General features: G+C 44.5%; 1 protein-coding gene across 2 annotated transcripts in view; it reads left to right on the forward strand.

The window, feature by feature from the left end:
* PPP4R3A (protein phosphatase 4 regulatory subunit 3A) overlaps positions 1-22,714 on the forward strand; it is a 358,677-nt gene that overhangs the window by 119,970 nt on the left and 215,993 nt on the right. For both annotated transcript variants that reach the window (XM_078660041.1, XM_078660040.1), the window contains exon 2: positions 11,596-11,651. In XM_078660041.1, the coding sequence (XP_078516167.1) occupies positions 11,596-11,651 (56 nt within the window). The remainder of the gene's footprint in view (positions 1-11,595; positions 11,652-22,714) is intronic.

Here is a 22,714-nt window from a genome sequence, read left to right on the forward strand (position 1 = left end):
ATGTATTTGTTATTGTATATGCACTTTTATGGTTTGCAAAAGAACCGAAATAAAGTATTTAATGAATGAATGAATGAATACCACTCCACGGATTATCCTTAGGGAGGTGTTCCAGGTGGGAGAGATGCATTCTAGCGCCTAGAGCTGTGGGCTGTGGTACCAAGGAATAAATCCAGAGTCCTGTCTTTGGAGGGTCAACATCCAGTGATTTCAGGCAAATCACTTATCTTTTATATGTTAAAAAAATGTATTTCATGGTTCTTGTGTAAAGCGCTCTAATGCCATTGAGCCAACTTCGCTCTTTATCTAACTGCACAAAAAGTGGATCTTGCAACCCTCCAACCTACCCGGGTGAATGTCGGGTGGATAGTGGGTGGTACGTGTGTAATAATACTCAGAGGGGTCAGAGCTTTCAGTCCCTCAACCAACCCACGTCCACTGGTGTTCGCCAGGCGCAAGTTCAGATCTGAAGATGTATTCATCTAACAGTTATGTCTGTTCAAAGCAAGCAGGTGTACTGTAGGACTTCAAGGAGCTGTAATAATCTGGGCCCAGCCTGAGGTGTAGCTTCTTCCAATGCTCATTTGAGATCCTGAGGCCTGCCCTGGTCTCTGTCTCCATCTATCTGGTCTTCTGGTGCGCACCAGCGGCCTCATTTGACCCACTCAACCCTCCACACAGGAGGCTCACACTCTGTGGTCCTGTGGTTCGCTTGTACCTGGTGCCCACCAGAGACCCTGAGTCCCCAAGTACTCACAGCGCAGCGTGTTTTCTGCGGCACCTCAGAGGCTCTGCCTGGTCCAGGGCCCTCATTCCTGCCTATCTGCTTTACCAGCGCGACAAACTACTTCTTGGGACAAAAGACGACAATGAAATAAGGTTGTACTTTTTTAAAGAACCGTTTGCTCATTTTGTTATTTAAAAAGGTATTTTTTCCTGTACACTTATAAGAAAAAAAATATAAAGTAAGCAATGCTGCTGTGACCTGTGTGGTGTTTCATTCTATCCTCTCCTAGGCTGTGTAATGTTGGGCTTTGTGAGGTCAACAAGATGGACAGTAGAAGTGAGGACGGCCTGACAGGATGATTGCGAGAGGCTGTGGTTTTCCATTATGGTTACCTCTTTATTCTCTTATCTAATTCAATAAATGACTTTCTATTGACTGCTCCCGTTATGATTCCACCTTCATTTTAATGTGAAAAGGCGCTCAACACTGTTTAAAAAGTATTCAACATTCTTTAGCAATAGCATTAATGACCAAGGACAAAATGGCTATGATAAGTGGAAGGTTGGTCTTCTATTTAGCCCTGCTGCTATTTCTAACAGGCAAGAGTGATTTGGGGGTCCTTTCTAGTTGCAGCTTCTCTTGCTTTAACCAATCAATCAATCAAAAGGTACTTTATTCGGTTCATAAAAGAAAAACCATAAAAGTATATTGAACATCAAGAGTCAGTGCCATAGCTAAATACAAAAGACTTTTGCAAATTAGCAATCCATACAGTGCTTTAACATGATTAAAAACATTCATTAAAAGATATTCATTAAAAATTATAGGTCTAGAGATATCATATACAAGAAAATTTAAAAACAAGATCATACAGTACAATTCATATATTCACCGCTATGTACAGTGGGTCCATTTAATCTTTCTCTTTAGTCTCATAGCTATGGTCAAAAAATTTGCTACATTAAAGATTTCCCAAATATTAGACATCATCTGTAAATACAGGAGGGCCGGTTTTACTTGTTTGAACCCCTTGTCTTTGATAAGAGGGATAATAAACCTTTTGCGAATGGGACGGAGATGTTCACAAAAAAAGATAAAATGCGCGGTATCCATAATAGAAAATCCGTCGCAAGAACAGATCTCCAGATCCATCTCCTTGGTCCAACCCGGACATTCTGTAAGGAGGAGATGGAACGTATTCAATCTAAATTTTGTTAATAAGAATCGATGGTTAGTGTTGTTAACGATTCTTAGATAGGGTTCTATATCACTTGTGGTTATTAATAGCTGGAGAGCCCTTACTGTAGGTTTTTTCAATTCCTTATCTTCTCTAGCCGAAAGTGTCATCAGGTTATATGTATCCTTCGCCCATTTCACATCCCCCTTTACTAATTTAAGTGACAGGTCAAATAGTTCTGGACGACCTAATTTGGCTGCTAGTTTTTTGACATAATTCAGCCAAGGGATACAATTACCATGCTCTAATGCCAAGCCATCCCTAAGAACCTCATGGTTCAGCTCCAATTCGGGGTTCAACCAGACTGAAATCCATTTTAGTAACGGGGCTATAGCTATCCGATCTTCTAAATATTTTACCCCGCACTCTTGATGAACGATGTACCCGGAAGTTGACTGGGGAACAGACAGGATGGACTTCCAAAATGTATCCTCAGCCACCTGTAACAACTTTACATTTTTGATCCCCCACAAATCAGCTCCGTACATGGCTAAAGAGACACATTTGGCATCATATATTTTCAACACGGCCTGCAACGGCTTCACACCCAATTTACGAGAGAATCCCAAAACAGCCAGGATAGACCTAGCAAAGGCATTTTGTTTTGCAACCACCTGGGGTAACCATGTGCAGTTATCATCAAAAATTACCCCTAAATACGGAAATCTGGAAACCCTAGACAGAACATTCCCTTCACAGTGCAAGATCTTAATTTTTTTGCCTCTATTCCCCACAATCATTACATGCGGTTTAGAAAAATTAACACTCCGATCCAGTGCTTTCATAAAATCGGCAAAAGAGTTTAAAAGACGTTGCAACCCTACTGCTGTGCGTGCTAAAAGAGCGGCGTCATCGGCATAAAGTAATGCCGGTATGAGAAACTTGCCTGCCCTCGGTATATCTTTACATGCCTCACTTAAAACAGCACCTAGACCATTAATATAAAGGGTAAATAATGGGGCTAAAATACAACCCTGCCTGACACCATTTGTAATCCCGATCTTGGCCGTACAGTTACCCAGACGGTCATATCTGACTGTGGCCGAGAGGTCCCTATGCAAATCTGCAAGGAAGTGCACAATGTTTTCGTCAATGTCAAATTTCAGGAGCAACCCCCATAATTTGGACCTATTCACTCGGTCAAAGGCCGAGGAAAGGTTCATGAAGGCTAAGTATAACGTGCCCTTTTTGGCAATTGTGTACTTTCCAATCAAAAAGGTTGAGGCTTTGATCTATCGTGCCTCGTCCCTTCCTAAACCCAAATTGTAGCCCAGACAAAGTGTTAGTTTCGGCCAGCCAATCTGTAAGTTTGCATAAGACCACTCTACCTAAAACGTTGACGGCAGAATCAATAAGTGAGATCGGGCGATAGTTACTTGGTTCCCCTCTATTACCTTTTTTAAAAATTGGTACGATAACTGATTTAGACCAGGTAACAGGGATCCCTGATTTACATACCCTATTAAAAACATTAGTTAAAACTCTAGACCAGGTCTTAACATCTGATTTAAAGAGGTCGGCAGGAACGCCATCAGGGCCTGGGGCCCTATTACTTGTCATCTTCCTGATGGCGTCCGCCACCTCTGTCTCAGTGACCACCAAGGTGTAAGAATCCTTAATGGGGGTATATATAACCACCTCCCCAGAGTTTTCCCCTTCATAGACTGACTTAAAATAAGAGTACCACACTTGTTCCTGTATACCACAGTCCAATTGGTTATTACAGGGATCATGGAAAAAGGGTTTATTTACGACGTCCCAGAATTTGGAACTATTCTTAAGCACATCTATGGAGGTTAATTCTTCCCAGGCTGCTTTCCTAATTTCTCACCTCCTAGATTCCAGGGCATTTTTGTAAGCTTTCCTTAATAAAGTCACGGTGGGCTTATCAACTGGTTTACATTTCAGAGCGGCCCTTAGCCTCTGATTGGCTAGTGAACAATTTTGATCAAACCAGCCCTTTCCATCGGGATCTTTTATTTTGCCTGGCCGTCTAAGATCGACTCCGACCTGGGTACAAATTTTTGAGTAAGCCTCTAGAACCTCCTCATTCCCTGCTTGAAAATTCATGCAAGTATGGAGCTCGGTTCCTACTTAAAAAAAAAGATTATTTAAAAAGTCTTCCGGTACAACTCTATTCCATCTAATTCTGCGAGCTTGATCTGTCGGTCGCATGTCATACTTATCAGTCCTATTATGGATTATCTCGGGCTTTTTAATTAAATCAGTGATACTAAGAACCACAGGATTATGGTCACTATAATGTGACCAAACCACCGAGTCACCACGAATCTTGTCCGCCAGCGTTAAACTAATAAAAATATAATCAATAACCTACTGGCTTCCCTTCCCTTTAAAGGTGGGTATCTCCTCGTCCTCCCTTGATGGGAGCATTAGACCATTTTCTGCCAGGATTTTTTCAAGAATATTTCCTTGTGCGGAGTGCTCGAAGTGAGTATCCCCTTGCTCTAAGGGACCTAGTTGGTCTAATGACAGACATTTATCCGGGCAACCATGAATATTAAAGTCGCCCAGGACTATGATGAATCAAAGATTATTATTAATCTCCCTATAATCTGCCAAGAATAGATTTAACAAGACCAGATGATCAGTCGTGGTGGCTCTATCATAAGAGTTATAAAAATGAACAATTAAGATATTGCCCGCCCCTTTGCGAACAATTTGTACTGCCATACAATATGATGACCCTGTAGCCAGTTGGGTATGGGTGCCAGGGATGGAGGCAGAAATTAGTATCACCAGCCCACCCTTCGCCCTCCCCATGTTAGATGATACTGCAGGGATGAAATGGGTGGAATAACCATCTATGCTAAGGATGTTTCCTGTGTCACATGTTTCTTGCAGCCCAATAATGTCGGCTGCGCCTATGAATTCTCTCCAAATCGGATCATCGATTTTATTTCTTAAGCCAGCAATGTTCCAAGTTACAAACTTTAAACATGTACTCCCAGGTGATTGAGCCAACCTACCTGAGAGACAGGTTATAGTTGCTGGCATGTCACAACCGGGGGCTATATGTGGGATTACAGGTAAATAATCCTTTTTGGTCATCAATGGCCCCAAGTTCGCTTGTAGAGTCGTTGCATAAGTAGACAGAGGGTTTTGGTTACTGTTCACTATAGCTTTATCTCTTGTTTGTCAATCCACCCATCCCAGATCAGACAGCGGTTCAAAGTGGTTAGTGATTGGTACATTGAATAGGTTCCCTGCTAGACGATCACAGTGCGGGTTGTTAAGGAGTGAACCTCTATACATGTTAGGAGCCAATGGGACACTAAAGCGACTCCCTGTTTGAAAATAATTACTTCCGTATGGTCGGTTAGATGTTCTACCACTACCCACCACTGCGGGAGCCGGGGGATAAAAATAACTTAAGTCAAAAGAGGGAACTCCCCCTGGGATGTCATGGTTCGGGAAACCACTAATGAACTGTGCAATTCGTACATTTCTAAAGTTCACTATAATGCAGTCTCCCTGAACATCCTTTGCTTTGTGACCCACCCAGCTTACTCTCCGAACGTTTATGATTTCCCCATGTAGATCTCGCCTAAGGGGCCTATTTTTCCCTAACCAAAACATCACTTTATTTTTTAGTTCAAAATAGGTTTCAACCCTCTCTTGCTTCCATTCTGGGACACCAGCCAACACGATAACATAGGGATAGGAATCAGGGGGGAGGTCAACTCTCTTTTTATATCCCACATTTTTTGTTGCCTCTGTTCTAACATGTTTAGCCGCAGTAGCTGTTTCATCTAACCCCTTGATGGTTCTATTTTTGTTGTTATCTACTTGGCTACCATTTGGCGCCTGTCTGACCAACCCAGGGGCCTTACCAGTAGTTCTTACCTCACCATGTTTTAACAGTTCACCATCCCCTTTACACGACTTCTCTTTAGGAGCAGGCTTCTGTGTAATTTTGGGTAAGTTAGGTAGGATGGGTACAATGTTGTGCCGATTTTACTCCCCCCATCAGCTTTATCATTTCAGAGTTTGTCTCAATAGCCTTCTGAAGGGTTTCTAACTGGCGACATATCCTTCTAGTCCGTTCCAATAAGGAAAGGATTAGGGATTTAACTAGTTGTTCGATTTTTTCTATCGAACAATCTGTGTCCTTAGCTTCTTTGGGTATGGTGTCAGTTACTACTACCACTGGACTGTTTAGATTTTGACAAGCTGACTTCTCCCGTGTGGATGTTTTGTTCATTACAGCGTTAACCTTATCCCTACTTTTAGGGGATGCAACTTTGATCTTCTTAGGGCGCCCACCCTTCTGTTGGTTTCCGCCGCGTTTCCGCTTGTGGACAGAGGCTGGCGTACGTTCGGAAGAAATCAGTTCTATTTCCAGATCATGTATTTGGTGAGCACTTGCACTAAGATCCGGCCCTGCCCTAGGGTAGGTCATGAAAGAATCTATACTAGCATCAAACCCACTTAAGTCTAGAATGGTAGATAAATCCCGATTGACCTGGGATATTGAGACACTCTGAGTGCGGATTTGTTCAGGAGACCGCGCCAATGCTATGTTCCCTAGTGATGACCTTCTCTGGAACACAGGGTCAAGAGATATACGACGTACGGTTAATTCAATCTCCTTTTCCAGTTTCGAAGCAGCCCTGGTGATAAAGGCGTCCAATGTGACAGTTAAACCTCCGCCACCCCTTTTTCCCATTTTATCGCCTTTAGGGTTTGTAAGTGACATTCTCTTCCTTAGATGTCTACAGTTGTACCTAGGTTGTATTGTCTAAGAATAATGGCACCAACTAAGTTAATATATTAAACAAAACAATTTACCTTAAAACATATATATAAAATTGACCTATATGCCTACGAAAAGTCAAAGGGGTAGGCCCAGCCCAGTCTCTTACTGTCTCTGACGGGCTCAGACGGACCCGCCTTTGGCCCGGGCTTCGCCCGGCGCTGCCCGCGACGCGGGGTTTGACGCTGCTTTTTATGCGCCTCCTGGCGCGCTAGTCCCGTGGGCGGCTTCCGGCTGCCCAAGCTGCTGGGAGATGGAGTCCGCTCTCCACACGGCGGCTGCACCAAGTTGTAATGTGCGTGCAGCAGCGGGAGGCAGGTATACTCAGCAGCTGTCGGCTGATTTGCAAATGGCACAGGTAAGAGTAGGGGCCTCAAATGTTTCACCAGTTAATCAGAAATGTTCCCCGCTCCCCGGGTGTGACGCTGCTTCTTATGCGCCTCTTGGCGCGCTAGTCCCGTGGGCGGCTTCCGGCCGCCGAGGCTGCTTGGAAATGGAGTCCGCTCTCCACACGGCGGCTGCACCAAGTTGTAATGTGCGTGCAGCAGCGGGAGGCAGGTAGACTCAGCAGCTGTCGGCTGATTTGCAAATGGCACAGGTAAGAGCAGGGGCCTCAAATGTTTCACCAGTTAATCAGAAATGTTCCCCGCTCCCCGGGTGTGACGCTGCTTCTTATGCGCCTCCTGGCGCGCTAGTCCCGTGGGCGGCTTTCGGCCGCCGAGGCTGCTGGGAGATGGAGTTGCTCTCCACACGGCAGCTGCACCAAGTTGTAATGTGCGTGCAGTAGCGGGAGGCGGGTAGACACAGCAGCTGTCGGCGGATTTGCAAATGGCACAGGTAAGAGCAGGGGCCTCAAATGTTTCACCAGTTAATCAGAAATTGGCTAAAGCATACCGTTCTAAACCGGTGTTTACTGGTGCATGCCTTTACATGCATTGTCATGTTGAATCCAGACCAACTTGCTTTGCCAGTACTTTAAAAAAGTCAGCCAATAATTCGGATCATTTTACTTTTGATTTAGGGTCTTTTCTGAAGTGGTAATATTCCTCATTTTATATATGCTTTTTTCCTTTTAATTGAAGTCTTGACATTGTCTTATTGTTTACCACATGTAATCCTTGTCTTCAAATAAGTTGGTCCCTTGTGTTTCAGTAATTTCAGAAACTGTTTATCAAATTCGACTTTCCATGAAATTGCATTTATGTTACCAGTGCCCCCCGAAGTTGTTAACTCTGCTAATCTGCCAGTCCATGCAGAGGAGAAGGGTGTTGACTGATAGATACTTTGTGTGTGAGTGATTATTTGGAGCAGTGGTTCTTAACCATGTGACTTCTGTGGACCACACTCTGTCATTACTGGAACTTGGAGACCCCGCTGAGTTATGATTGGAATCCGGGGAACACCACTGTGGTCATTACTGGAGGCCAGGGACCCCGGCCTAAGCATTATCAATGATTGGAACAGCAAAATCATACACAAAAAACAAGCCTATATTAAACACATACGCAAATGATGAAACATTTTAATCAAATCACAAACAAATATAAAAAATATACATTTTTTAATGGGAAGGTTGGCGCCTCTCTAAATTCAAGTGAGGCCACTCCTCGTCCATACTATATTTTGTTTGATGCACTTGCTCTGCACCAGCAAATCAATCTGAGGATACCATCTTAAGTTTTAGCTTATTTATTTATTCATTTATTTAAGCAATTTGTTAAGTGCACAAATACCCCGAGGTGTCTCGGCGCTGTGGACAGCTGAGATGAGAGGATAGGGGAGGGAAGGTTTATTGATTAAATAGCCACGTTTTTAATTGTTTACGAAAGGAAAACAGAGATGAGGTGGGTTTAATAGGAAGGGGAAGTGTGTTCCAAAGTTTGGCGTTGGAGACAGTAGATCTTCTGTCACCCCAGGAGACCTTTTTAGTCTGGAAACAGTCAGCAAATGAGCTGCTGAGGAGCCTAAGGATCATGTTGGCCTGTAGGAACAAAGACTTCTCTTGAAGAATTCAGGTCCTGTGTTGTGGATTGCCTTGTAGGCAATGCAGAGGGCCTTGAACTTACGTCTGCTCTTAATAGGCAGCCAGTGAAGTTGTCGGAGTACCTTGGAGATAGGTTTGAACTTAGGGGTGCCTGAGAGAATTCTAGCTACCGCGTTTTGCACCATCTGCAGTTTATGTAGGACTCTTTCATGAGCATTAATAAGAAGACCGTTGCAATAGTCAAGCTTGGACATAACAAGTGTGCTGATGAGTCCTACCTGCGTTAGGAGGAAGGAACGGTAGGAGTTTTTTAAATCATTCTGATGTTGAAAAAGGATGAGGAGATGACCGAGTTGACGTGATGAATAAAAGACAGTTTGTCGTCAAACATGATTCCTAAGTTTCTGACTTCCGTTACAGGGGACGGAGGTGGCCCTAATTCTACTGGCCACCAGGAAGGAGACCAGCTTGGGGAGAGATTACCGAAGATCATCACCTCTGTCTTTTCGGAGTTTTGTTTGAGACAGTTGTTTGCTATCCAGGAGTTGATAGCAAGCATTTCCTCTTGAAAGTTAGCTGAGACTATCCCGACATTGTTGTGGATTTCTAGCACAATCTGAGTGTCATTGGCGTAAAAAGTTAGTTGCAGGTTGTGGGACTTAATGATCCTGGCCAGGTCCGACACGTATATATTAAACAGGGCGGACTTAGCGAGGATCCTTGAGGGATCCCGCATGGCAGAGGGAACAGAGGGGAGTTGAAGATGCCTAGCTTTACCAGTTGAGTGCCTTGGCTTTATCTTTGATACCTATGCCTGAGACATAGTCGATTAAGGTAGAGTGATCGACCGTGTCAAATGCTGCCGAAACATCCAGCAGCACCAGGATCGCGGCACCTCCCTTGTCAAGAGTCATCCTGATTTCGTTGGATGTCTTGATCAGGGCGGTTTCTGTCCCATGGCCTTTCCTGAAGCTGAATTGGGTATCATCTAAGAAGTTGTTGTCAATATAGAGGGCTAGCTTGAGTATTCATCACTTACTCAAAGATCTTTGCGGGGAAAGGGAGGCAAGCAATAGGTCTGTCATTCTTGGTCTCAGTGGGGTTAAGGTTGTGTTTTTTAAGCAGTGGTTTGATAATTTTCTTTCCAGATGGAAGGGTAGATTCCTGTCATGAACATTGAATTACAAATTTTGGCCAGTTCGGGACCTATGATATCCGGTATAAGTTTTATTGTGGTAGGGGGGCATGGACCGTTGGGGGAGCCAGATTTACAATGTAATCTGTAGTGACCTGGCTAAATGCAGCGAAGGTGGGGGGGGGGGGATTGTTGGAGGAGTGAAAAGCTGGGGAGTTGATGGAGTGTGATTCTACGTTGGATGTTATAAGTTGGTTATTAGTCGAGGTGTGGGTTGAAAAATTGGAGTAGATGTGGGTGACTTTTTCCTGAAAGGAGGTGGCGAGAGAATTGCAGAAAGTTTGCGTGGGGGTTATGGGCAGATTGATTTCTGGTCCTGAGAGTTTAGTGACGACCTGGAACAGCCGTTTCACAGAGTCTTGCGCTGTTTCAATTTGGTAAAGGTAGTATTTGCTCTTTTTTGTGATTAGAAGATGCTTGTATATGGTGATTGCTTCCTTGTACCATGTTTTCATGGTGAGATCATAATTTCGGCGCCAGTGTCGTTCTAGGTTTCTACATTTTTGTTTTTCTAGTCTTAGTGCCTCTGAGAACCAGGGGGCAGAAGGACTCTTTCTGTTTTTAGATGTATTTTTTTTAGTGGTACCAAGGTGTCGAAGGCGGTGTGGAGCCATTGTAAGTAGTGCGTTGCTGCCAGTTCAGGGTCATCCGGCAGCTTTTGATGAGTGAAGAGCAGGTGCGCTTTTAGGACTTCGGGGGAGATGCTGCTCCAGGCTTTTAACTGGTTGGGGAGAAGGGGACTGACTTAGTTGAGGGTAATAATGTTGGTGTTAATGTTAAAGAGGACCGCATGGTGGTCAGTCCAGGCTAAGGGGAGGTTTTTTTTTTAGAGAGATTTGTTTATTGTTTGTGAATAGTCCATCAAGTGTGTGTCTGGCTGAATGAGTGGGCATAGCTGCTAGTTGGGAAAGTGCTATGAATTCGAGTTCTGATAGTAAGGCTGGGGTGTCATGCTCGATGTGGGCTTCAAGCTGGAAGTTGAAGCCACCTAAGATGGTAAAGTTGGCTTCTCCTGCTGAAGGTTCTGCCAGGAGGTCTAATGATGATAGGAATTCTGCTTGTGTTCCAGGAGGGCAGTATAGTAGGATGCCTTTAAAGGAGTAAGAATTAGAGAGTGAGATTGTAAAAGTAAAGGCTTTGCAGCTTTTAGTGGGGATTGTTTCTGTTCTGACTGTGTATTTGTTACCGTGAATAAGTGCTATTCCACCACCTTTTTTGTTGGTTCTTTCTAATCTCCTGATGCAGAAATTGTCTGGGGTTACGGTGGCTTCAAAATTCAAACTCCTTCGTAAATACAGAAAGTTGTCAAATTCAACATTTTATATTTTTGCTTCTTTATTAATCTATTAATTAATTTTCTGTGCAGTCCTGAGCAGGCTTTGCAGACCCCCAGCGGTTCCCAGACCACTGGATAAGAACCACTAGTTTAGAGGTTCTGACATGTCTGTAGTATTGTGGCGGTATCGTTGAATCGTAACACAAAAAATGGGTTCTTATGAAGTTCTTAAGTTGTCTCTTTTAGTTGTTTTATTCAAGACAAAAGTGAACATTGTCTGGTGTTATACATTTAGCTGAGACGCATGTGAAAATTCGTATTTGAGAACTGTTATGCACAACTGAAGTGTATTATTGCCCTAAAAAGATTTTTATATGTAAGAGTTTTTTTTCCTTTCAGGTTCTCTTCTTTTGGAGTCAAAAATTAATGCCAACACTGCATACCAGAAGCAACAAGTAAGCATTTGAACATTTATTTTTCTAGTTAATTTATTCTTGCCGTAATTAAAGACTATTGTTATCGAATGCTGACTTATTAGTCATTGAGGGATGGAACAGTTGCTGACACTATATTATACTTTTTAAGTTTTTAATTGAACCCTGAAGATGAACTGTACAAGATCTAGGATGTGTTAAGGAATAGCTGGGTCTCCAACCTATTCTGAATTTGATAAAGGAGCCCATTCGGACATTATTGTGTTAAAATGGGCAGCTCTAAATATGGCTCCAGATATGCTGCATCAAAACTGTGGTTCTTGTGCTCTTTGTGTGGAGTAACATTGAAAACATGACCGACTATAGCAGAAGTCGCTATCCCTCGAACATTATGGGCTTATCCTCTTTTTAGTTTTTGAAAACTAAAAGCTTCACTAAAATATTTTTTTTAATGTTTTTGGCACTAGCAAGTACTTGGTTAAACGTCTTGCTGACTTTTTACAGAATAATATTGAATAATAGTAAAGGTGAGATGCCTAAAAGTAGTTTCAAATTGTGAATTCCAGAGTAGCGTCCAGATCTTAATAAAGAAATATGAAAAGTTTATAAAGGGAGCAACTGGGAAAGGAAAAGGCGGATAATATAGTGTACATGCCTTAAATACTCAGTTTCCCATTTGAACCAATATACAGCAAGGAAGGGAGTGTATGTGGAATCAGTAGACCAGTCACTTATCTCTCTCAATTTTATTCTGCACTGGGCAGTAGATAACAGATCATAGTCAAACCTAGTAGGCAGCGTCATCAGTAGCCACACCACCCACCACTAAGGAAGAGAAATCGTCATCCCTCCTGAGCATGTACACTTATGAAATGCCTTGGCCTATTTAACGAGGATGAAAGAGTACATAGATAATAAATCCACGGCTTGACAGTACTGTTGCAAATTACATATTGTTTTCCTGCTGGACTCTTTTAGCGAGTTTTCCAGGAATGATCAAACATGTCCATCTGATCATTAATTTGATAAGAAATTGTTTTGAACACACATATGGGGACATTTTGTCAACTATTCATGATTGGGTAATATCATTGAAATCAAGTGTGGCTAAAATCATTCAAATCCAGTGTCTTAAAGTAAGATGTCACAAATGGAAGATCCATATACCAGGTGTATAAACAAGGTAACTTTATTCAAGCTTGGTTCCAGGTAGATGAGTAGTAGAAGAGAAGTAGATAAAGCGTAGCCCAACCAGGAGCAGCCTCCCTGCAGCTCAGCCTGCATCCCCCAACTGACACTCCACACACAAGCAAACACCCAAGCATTCTAAGATGTCATCACACATTCCAGCATTCATCCTGGCTGAGCAGTAGGGAAGAGACCACTACAGTAGAGGAAAGCAAACAAGTAGTTTAATACGTAAGACTACTACAAATTGTTATTCTCCGTCTGTTGTTTAGCCTTACAACATCAGTCTCATTGTTTATTATGAACAGGTGCCCCTGATTTAGGCTGTTTTAAGGGAAAGGGGTGAGGGATAGGGAACCCACTTGTGATATACGTAGTAGTTCTTACATTAGGCCGAGATTTCAATTTAAAGAAATTACAATCCAGTTTTGCGCCAAGTACTTTTAGACAACTCAAAACAATGTGTTGTGTGGGCATCAGTGATGAAGGGAGTGTCTCTTTTATGGTGTTATTAAATCACTCTACAAACCTCAGTCTGCTTCCAGTACCTCTCATAGTCCTTCGGTTGAACAGTGTTGAGAGATTAGAAGCATCCCTTTACTTCAATCATTGATCCAGAATATTTATTTTCTTTCCTTTTTAGTGTATCCACAGATTACACTAATAACTCTATAAGAAACAATAAGTCGTTAGTACAATAAATTAAAAAGTGCATGCATTAAGACTATACCACAACAAGCAATAATATATCAATACAATACATAAAAAAGTTGGACAATGCGAACCTAATTCAAACAAAAAAAAGACATTCCAGTACAATATAAATAATTCAATTTACTTTAAGAAATAACTAAAAAATGACCTCATTAGACGAATGAATGAAGGAATGAAAAGATTTTTTTAAAGCGCGCGATTACCCTTCGGTGTCTTAGCTCTATAGGCAGAACATCAGAAACCGGTCCGATAATGAAACGCAATAGATTGTAACAGCGAGACTAATCAACAGCTTCGGTAAATAGCAACATCCTCAGCTGCTTCCTGAATTGCATCAGAGAAGGTTGACAACGCATCTTAAAAGGTAACGAGTTCCAACATTTTCCTACCCCCTATGGAAAAAGCCCTACCTCCCCATCTTGCTTTATTTGATCTGGGAATGATGACACATCTGGAGGAGCTGGATCGGAGATTCCTGTTTGGCCTATACCAGGAGAACAGATCCTGAAAGTACTTGGGGCCAATCTGGTGTAGAGCCTTATATACTATAAAGGTGGAGAAGTGTGGCTCAATGGTTAGAGCGGCAGACCCTGATGCAGAGGTGTAGCCCGGGACCAGGGTTCAATTCCCCGCCTCAGCGGGTCTTGGGCTCAAAATTCCATGAACCTGATCATTCTCGCCTCGGTGCCTATTCCAATCATGGAGTCCCACTCTGCAACTCTAGGCAATAGCATCCTGTCACATTGCTCCACAGTATTGGCAACATAAATGGTTGGATAGTCCATCTTTCTTGTTTCAGAGTATTCAAACGTCAACTAAACAAGGGCAGGGCTTTTCAGTGGCACCTATTTCACCAGTGTTTTTAATGAGTAATTTTTCATTCCATGTGTCTAGTTTTGCATGTTTGTAGACCAAGAATGGTAGACTGCACACCATAACTAGAATTTGGAGTTGGTTCTATGTGAAGTGAGAAATTGGATGCATGTGGTCTGGCATAGCCCTGAATAATAAAAGACTGATTCAAATCTTAGGCTTATTATTTCTCCCAGACCAAATCTGGCTGCCACGCTCTTCTTAAAACTGGTGAGTGTGAAAGTCTAAATCTGTCACTGCCTGGATCACGCTGTTTTCAAAAACATAAATCTAAATTTGATTGATTTCTGTATTATACTTGTTAATCTTTCTTTTTATAATCAATTTTATTGAAAGTTTTAGGAACAAGCAAATTCATTGGAAGCAAATCACACATCACAGTTAAAACACATCTCATTGACGTCAACAAAGGTAAAGGAGGCCCCCCTAAGTGGGTGCGTCAATCCTCCGACAACGCAATTGCATAATAAGACTTGGACTTTCACAGTTGTATTAAACCAAGCCATTTGCCCCACACTTTACCGAATAGTTCCGGACTGCCCCGGGCCTCAAAGAGAGACTCCTCCTGTACCCCACACCAATCTACTCCCCTCCTCCATTTCCGCACCGTTGGTGCCGCCTGGGACCAGTACGCTGCTATGTCTCGTTTCGCCACCGCCACTGCTGTCCCTTGGAAACGCTCATCAGCCCTGGAGCCATTGAAGCTATCGAATACCCCCAACAGCAAGCGCCTCGCGTCATGGGGGACCTCCCACCCAGGGCCCGCGGGAGCTCGAGCTTCACCCCCTCCAGAACGGCGCCAATTCCAGGCACTGCCACACCACACGGTAGAAATCCGCTGGAGTAGAGACACAGCGCGAGCACGCGGGGGATGCTCATGCCGGCTTGGAAGAGACGCGCCAGAGTGAGGTACGCTGCGTGTGTAGTGTGTTATCTAGGAAACCTGAATCGATATTCCTATTTTATGCCCTTGTCCGGTTATAATCAATAATATCCATACAACGGCATAATAATTATATCCATAATTCAGTCGTAGCACATGCTGTCACATTAAGCAAGGCTACTTCTCCGGCCCCCTAGAAAGCACACTGAGTTCTCTAAACAAAACCAAGCCTCCAGCAACCTGGGAAATCCCCCTTGCCTTTGTTTTGATTTCGTCCTAGAACTCCAGTAAAGCACTGTAAGAACGGCCAGTTCTTAGTGACATCTTTATTGACGTCTTATGTCCAACCTTACGTCAAACCCAGGCACCTTTCAGGTATACATATACCAACGTTGCCTTAAGCAAACACACGGTGGTAATTCTGGAGCAGAGCAGCTATCTACTTCCGAAAGCCCAGCTGATGCGAAAGCCCACGGACGCTGCCCCTCCTCCTTGACGCGCTGAGAAAGACGCTGTCTTTTCTCCTGCCGAGAAATCCAGCTCCGGCGTTTCCAGCCTACCCTTGCTGGCTGCTGGGAAATCGAGTCCTGAGAGAGAGATACCAGACCTCCTGCTTTCTATTACCCAGGTACGGAGCTGACTAAACCCTTAAAGAGAATTCTTGAGTCAGATTCTTGGCAAAACAAACTTAACTTAAACTGCTACTTACTTACTCCCTCCCACATATTAGGCTTAGGTCAGGTACACCGGGGTAGGCGTATTTAGAAGCACCAGTTGAGTACGATTAGTCAATGTATATATGTATGTATCTATTTTATCTATTTTAAAGTATCATATGGCTAAGAAACCATATCAATGCTTTTACAGTATTATTTTATAATCCTCCGTTTACTGTACGCACTTTATTTTACCATGAGCATTACAATCGTGGCAATTCATTTCTCTTGTATGAGGAAGAAGACTGCTCAATAAATAACACCTTTTATTGAAAACGCCCGTCTCTCTTTTCTCTGCATTCTGGTGAAACTAAGTACGCACATTTGGCTGAGTGAAATAGCTGTCTTTTGTTTTCACACGACTCTAGAGATATACTCTTATTCAGGGAGAGCAAAGTTGTCATGTTTTATGGTTGTCAGAAGCTAATCCCTTCTTGTCTATCCAGGGAGGTTCAACTCCTCGTTTATTCGAGAAAGTTTCTAGTGACCTCTGAGCTAGCTGGCAAACCTTAAGTCTAATATAGTCAGTAGAGACCTAGATAACCTCAGTCCTACGTCTACACTGCTGAATATATTATTCCAATGCGCAGAGCCTATTGGGAATATAGGAACTACACTACATGGCGCCCAACGTTTGGTAAGGCGATAAATCTAACGCAAGACGTTAGAGTAACTCAGTCGTGCTTTTTCACACAGACCCTTTTCCCGTAAATACTCCAAAAGACGTCTGGAGTGGGTAAAAGGTTAAAAATCCCCCGGAACTTAGTAGGAAGAGATTTCTATGTATAGTTTTTGGTTTATTCAACGTTGAAGGATACAGTGTTCCAAAATATTGTGCACCTAATCTTTGTTTCCTTGAAACTTGATCTGCAACAAAAACCTTTCTGTCAGTAAAATGGCAGAAAGTGAAGAAGAAAGAGAGGCAGCTAGAATAGCAGCTCGTCTCATAGAGGATGACACAAGTCTCCTACAGAGTGACCCGGATGCAATAATCATTCCGGTCAACATAAGAAAAACTATAACTCTTAAACTTATAGAGAATGGACTAACATCGAGAGGTGGTATAGTCGTATTCGTAATTGAGGCACATGAATATCGGCAGACAGAGGTATTCTATTCATGGATAAACTTTCCAGCAGCAAACGCTGTCACACACGAATTCCACTATTACAAAATAGAGGAACCTCCGGATGAGTACACCCCTTTCGAGGAGGTGGAAATCCCATTAAAATACCAAGAGCACCTGCTCTGGTTTAAAGGCGCCCTAAAATATAATAATCACATCACCAGGCTCGATCCACTAGGTAGACCAGGAGCAACGTGGCCGGTTCTAGCCAGCTACACACCACATCCAGACATTGAAAAAATGTCAAGTGAAGAACTTTAAACTTGTTTTTATTGTTGCATCAACGAGCATAGGTAAAGAGTGAAACATCTGCTGGCGTAGCATCAACATTCAGCCACAGTCAGCCGTTTGCGGAACTTTTTGTTTCTAGAAAACTCTAATTTTGGTATTTTGTGTTCACAACTTTAGGAATACAGGCATGGTAAAATGCAGCATACCCCCCTCTACTACCCCCCTCCCACCACAAAGCACAAACATTACATCAGCCTATTCTTGGTCTCGCTTACCCCACCATGTCCCTGTAGTGTGTCTATTCGAAGCGCTCACAGTCGGCAATGTTACATGTGGTATGTCCGTAATGGTCTCAACCCCCCCCCTCCCCGGACACCCCCCCCCTTACTGCCCACCCTCCAATCCATGCTGCCCACCCTCCAATCCATGATATTGCCTCCACTTTGCCCACACTCTTCAGAACTTTTTTGGACAGCCTCTTGCGTTATAAGTCACTCTCTCTGCCGCCAATATATAAGTCCAAGCCCCTCCTCCACTCCTCTATGTTAGGTGTTTCCGTTGCCCCCCCATATTTTGCAATGTCCCTTTTTGCTACCACCAATGCGAGTACCAGGAAGATAAGCAGTGGACGTGGCAGGTCCACCTCGTTTGTCATGCCTAATAGTGCTAATTTTGTTCTTGCGACAAGGCCACCCCTAGGACCTCCCCTAACTCCGTGAATATGTGCGTCCAATATGCTTGTATTCTGTCGCTTGCCCAAATAGTGTGAAAGAAGTCCCCTTGCTGTTGACGGCATCTAAGGCAGGTTGGATCATCTATTTTCCCCATTTTAAGGAGTCGTACCCTATCAGAATAGGTTCTGTGGAGCACGTTCAGCTGGATGAGGCGTAGTCTCGATTTGATCGCCACCTCCCGGGGGTGCATTAGGACTATCTCCCAGTCCAGATCTTCCATCTCTCCCACCTCCGCCTCCCACTCGCTCCTCAGCCGTGCCAAGTCCCCTAGCATGTTATTGGTCAAAGTTTTATATGTGATGGATACCGCCTGACCCACGAGCTGTTCCTGAAGAAGCCTACCTTCCAATGGTGCATATTCCGGTATCTCCGTGAGCTGAATATTTTGGGCCCTCCAAGCGTGTCTCAACTGCGTGTATTTGAAGAGCTGTGTGCGGTGCAACCCATATTCAGTCTTAAGTGTCTGGAAGGACTTCAGTTCCCCCTTAGCAATGACATCTCCGATATTCGATATGCCTATGTCATCCCATCTTCGGAAGCCGCGCAGCTTACAGAGTTCTTTTAACCATTGACAGTGCCATAGCGGCGTCTGCCGGGTAGGCCTCTTTTCCCAACCCATTCGCTTTGTGGCCTTGGTCCAGGCGTTCAGTGTGATTACCGTTGCCGGTAGAAGTGGTACCCTCATCACACCTCCGTAGAGATAGTACAATAGATTTTTGGTGGACATTTTGCACCTTTCCAACGCATAGGTCGGGTGGTCCGCCGGGGCGTGCATCCAATCATTTATCGGTGTTAAGTGTTCTGCCCAATAGTAGGCCTCTAGGTTGGGGAGCGAAATCCCCCCACTACATTGGTGGCGTTGGAGCGTCGACAGGGCTACCCGCGGTTGCTTACCCAGCCATAGAAAAGTGCGAAGGTCCGCGTGAATTTTTGGTATCGTCGTAGCCGGGAGCGGGTAATATTCGTTTTGGAGCGCGTATAGAAACTTAGGGAGGACAATCATTTTGTACATTGCAGCCCGGCCCAATAGGGTGAGCGGCAGTTGCCTCCACCTGGTCATATCCGCCACCGCGCTACCCATTATCCGTTCTATATTCTTGCTAAATGAAAGTTTCTTATCTAGGGTAACGTAAATACCCAGATATTGAAACCCTTCCGAGGTGTGGACCAGTTGCTCCGGTAAGTTCCCCCCTCGTTCCAAACCCTGTGGATCATAGAGGACCGACTTGTGCCAGTTTATGGTATGACCCGCCCTTGCGCCATAGCCATCTAATTCCCTAAACAGTTCCGGGACCGTAGTTTCAGGTTTAGTAATGAACAGTAGCACATCGTCAGCATAGAGTGATATTTTTTCTTGCGTGGCAGCTGAGATTTCCCGTGAGAAGCCACAGATCTCTGGATTCTGTCTTATCTTTGCCGCCAGGATTTCGATGCTTAGCGTGAACAGAAGGGGGGACAAGGGGCAGCCCTGGCGCGTACCCCTTTCGACACGGAATTCGCGGGATAACCTCCCATTCACCCGGACCCGTGCTCTCGGTGCCGTATAAAGAAGCTGGACCCACCTCTGGAATTTTGGGCCGAGGCCAAACCTCCGCATCGCCGGCATCAGAAATGGCCAATGTACCGCGTCGAATGCCTTCTCCGCGTCGAGTGAGAGAAACCAATGAGGCTCTCTCCTTCCCTGGACTTCTTGCAACCAATTGTGCGTGCGTCGGAGATTTAACCTGGTTGCCCTATCCGGCAGAAACCCCGACTGGTCCATAAGTATGAGGTCTGGAATAACCGATCTCAAACGGTTTGCTAGAATAGTCGCTATAATCTTCACCTCCATATTCAGGAGGGAGATGGGACGGTAGGAGACACATTAGTCTTTCGGCTTGCCCTCCTTATAGATCGGAACGATGGTAGCCAGGGTGAGGTCTGGTGGTAAGCTCCCCACGTGATATGCGTCAGTGAAGAGGGCCTTAAGGTGTCGTGTCAAGAGATCGGTCGTTCGCTTAAAGAAATCTGCCGGAAATCCATTCAGCCCCGGCGTCTTACCCGGTTTTAATTTGGCTATGGCTTCAGATATATCATCTAGCGCTATATCCGCTTCCAGTGCAGTGCGCGCTTCGGATGACAGTGTGGGTACTTCGGTGTGTCCTATGTATTGCAGCGCATCCTCACTGGTCCCCAGGTCTTTAGCCGCATAGAAGTGCTCATAGTGCGACGCAAACACGTCTGCTATCGCCTCATCAGTGCGGACCTGACTTCCCTCCACCGACTTGATCTGTTCTACCCATCTTGCCGCTTGTTCCTTTCTGCTGAGCCAAGCCAGGAGCTTGCCGGATTTATCCCCGACGTCATAGAGACGGTGAAGGGTTGCCAGGGATTGGGTCCGTGCCTCGTTTGAAACCACCTCCCTGTACCTCCTCTGGGTATCTAGCAGTTGTCGGTGAGTCCCTTCGTCTTTTGGTGTGTGATACTCCTTCTCTATGGCCAAGATTTTTGTTTCCAGTCCCGCAACCTCTGCTTGTCTCGTTCGTCGATCTTCCCCCAACCTACTCTCTACTCTATCCTGTAAGACCGTTTTCATCGCCTCCCAGAAGGTGACCCCTGAGTCGACTGTTCCTTCATTCTCCGCCACATACACTTTAATGTCCGCCCTGATACCACGCAAAATCTCCGGCGTTTGAAGGCCCCACGCCGCTAAGCGCCATTTGGCTCTCCCCCTCCCCCGCCCCATCTGTGCATATAAGGGTGAGTGGTCCGAGATGCCCCTCGCTTTGTATTCCGCCACGTCGTCCGCTGTTAGGTATTGTCTCGATGTGAATATATAGTCGAGCCTCAAAGACCCTATGTGCCCCTGAGTAGAAGGAGTAAGTTGTCTGCGTAGGGTGGAGCCACCTCCAAACGTCCATGAGTCCTATATTAGTCATCTGCTGCGCCAGGGCTGTCTGTGACCCCCCCTACGCGCTGTCCCTGTACGATCCTGCACTTCACACATTACATCATTAAAGTCGCCACCTACTACTTGTATGGTATCCGCTGTGTCCAGGAGAATGGATGTGATTGCTTTAAGCGTGCGGGCCTGGAGTTTCGGTGGTGCATAGCCCGAAATTATAGTATACCTGCGCCTTCTCCATGTCCCTTGCACTCCCACATATGTCCCGTGGGGGTCTAGCCATGTGCGTGTGATGCAAAACGGGGACGATTTTTCAATTAGTATCGCCACCCCTCTGGAGTCTGACGTGTATCCTGCATGTGCCAGGACTGTATGGCGCCCTCTCGCTATGAACGCACATTTAGTGCCTCTAAGATGCGTCTCCTGTAACAAAATGATATCCGGTGCTACTCTCTTGAGGTAAGCATTCACCAGTCCCCTCTTAATTTTCGACCCCAGGCCTTTCACATTCCAGGTTAAGATAGTGACTCCCTTGTCAAAATTCAAATTTATACTTTATTCGGTTTTTGTAATACAAAACCATAAAAGTTCATAATACATACAGTTTACAATCCAGATTATAATAAAAACACTTTAAGAGACCAAAATACAGTGAGGTAGGGTCCCAATCGTAAACATTATTTTACACTCCAGAGGTTGACAGTCTCAGAGGAGTTTGTGATTAGTCTTTGTTACATGTCCAGATGTTTCACAGAGAATCATGATGCATTTTATGGATCCTACCACATGGGGTATAATTTCGGAAGGGGAGGAAAACACGGGATTATGGGATAGAAATCATGTAGGTCCCATATAGATATTGGACAGTCTCTTACTTGAGGCGGCCAGGTTTTCAAGTAAGGGACAATATTTCTGTCTCTAAATCTCACAAGTACCAAGTCCCCATCAACATCTTTGGGGAGGGAACCCAGCCAACCCACCCTTCTAACACTCCTTATTGCTCCGTATAAATTACGAGGCAGTGGCCTATTTTTTGACAGCCAGAATTTGGTTTTATTGACTAAGTCATATTGACTCTCAGTTTTTCCAAGTGGGAGAGGAGGTACGCCCGCAAGGATGCACACGTATGGGGCCGCTTCCGGTGGTAAATGAATAGAGTTAGCTTTATTGTGACCTACTCTAGGTGCGGTCAGCTGGGTAAGGGGAACTTTAGCGGGGTATTTAGCTATTTTTATCCCTGGTGCACTAGGGCCAGCAGGTTGTGTTTGACGCCTTTTATCCTGCACAAAAGGTTTAAAGCCTAGATTGGTAGGAGGTGACTTAGGGCGATTGGGAGTGTCACTACATTTGTCAACCAGCAAGGTTGACTTGATGGCTTTCTCTATTCCGGAGAGCCTATCCCCTAAAATGTTAATTTTCTCTAACAGCGGAGCTATCATGGAGCTAACCAATTGTTCGATAAGGGGTAGTATGTGCAAGTGGGGAGGGGGTGTTATGGCCTCTGGATACTCGGCAATCGGTGGGATCATTGGGGAATTAGCAGTGGATGGGCTTAGGCACAATTTCTGGGTTTTGGGATTGTTTCCACCTTGATTGACACCGTTATATTTCCTTTTCACAGATGGGACCTGAGGGGGGTTCAATACTTTGTAAGCTCGGGCTGCAGGTTTTGGTAGGTAATATGGGGGGATCTAAATGTGTAGCCTTGTCTGGTAGTGTACTAACACTTTTGGGC

Source organism: Lissotriton helveticus, chromosome 9 (genome assembly GCF_964261635.1).
Source record: "Lissotriton helveticus chromosome 9, aLisHel1.1, whole genome shotgun sequence".
NCBI lineage: Eukaryota > Metazoa > Chordata > Amphibia > Caudata > Salamandridae > Lissotriton > Lissotriton helveticus.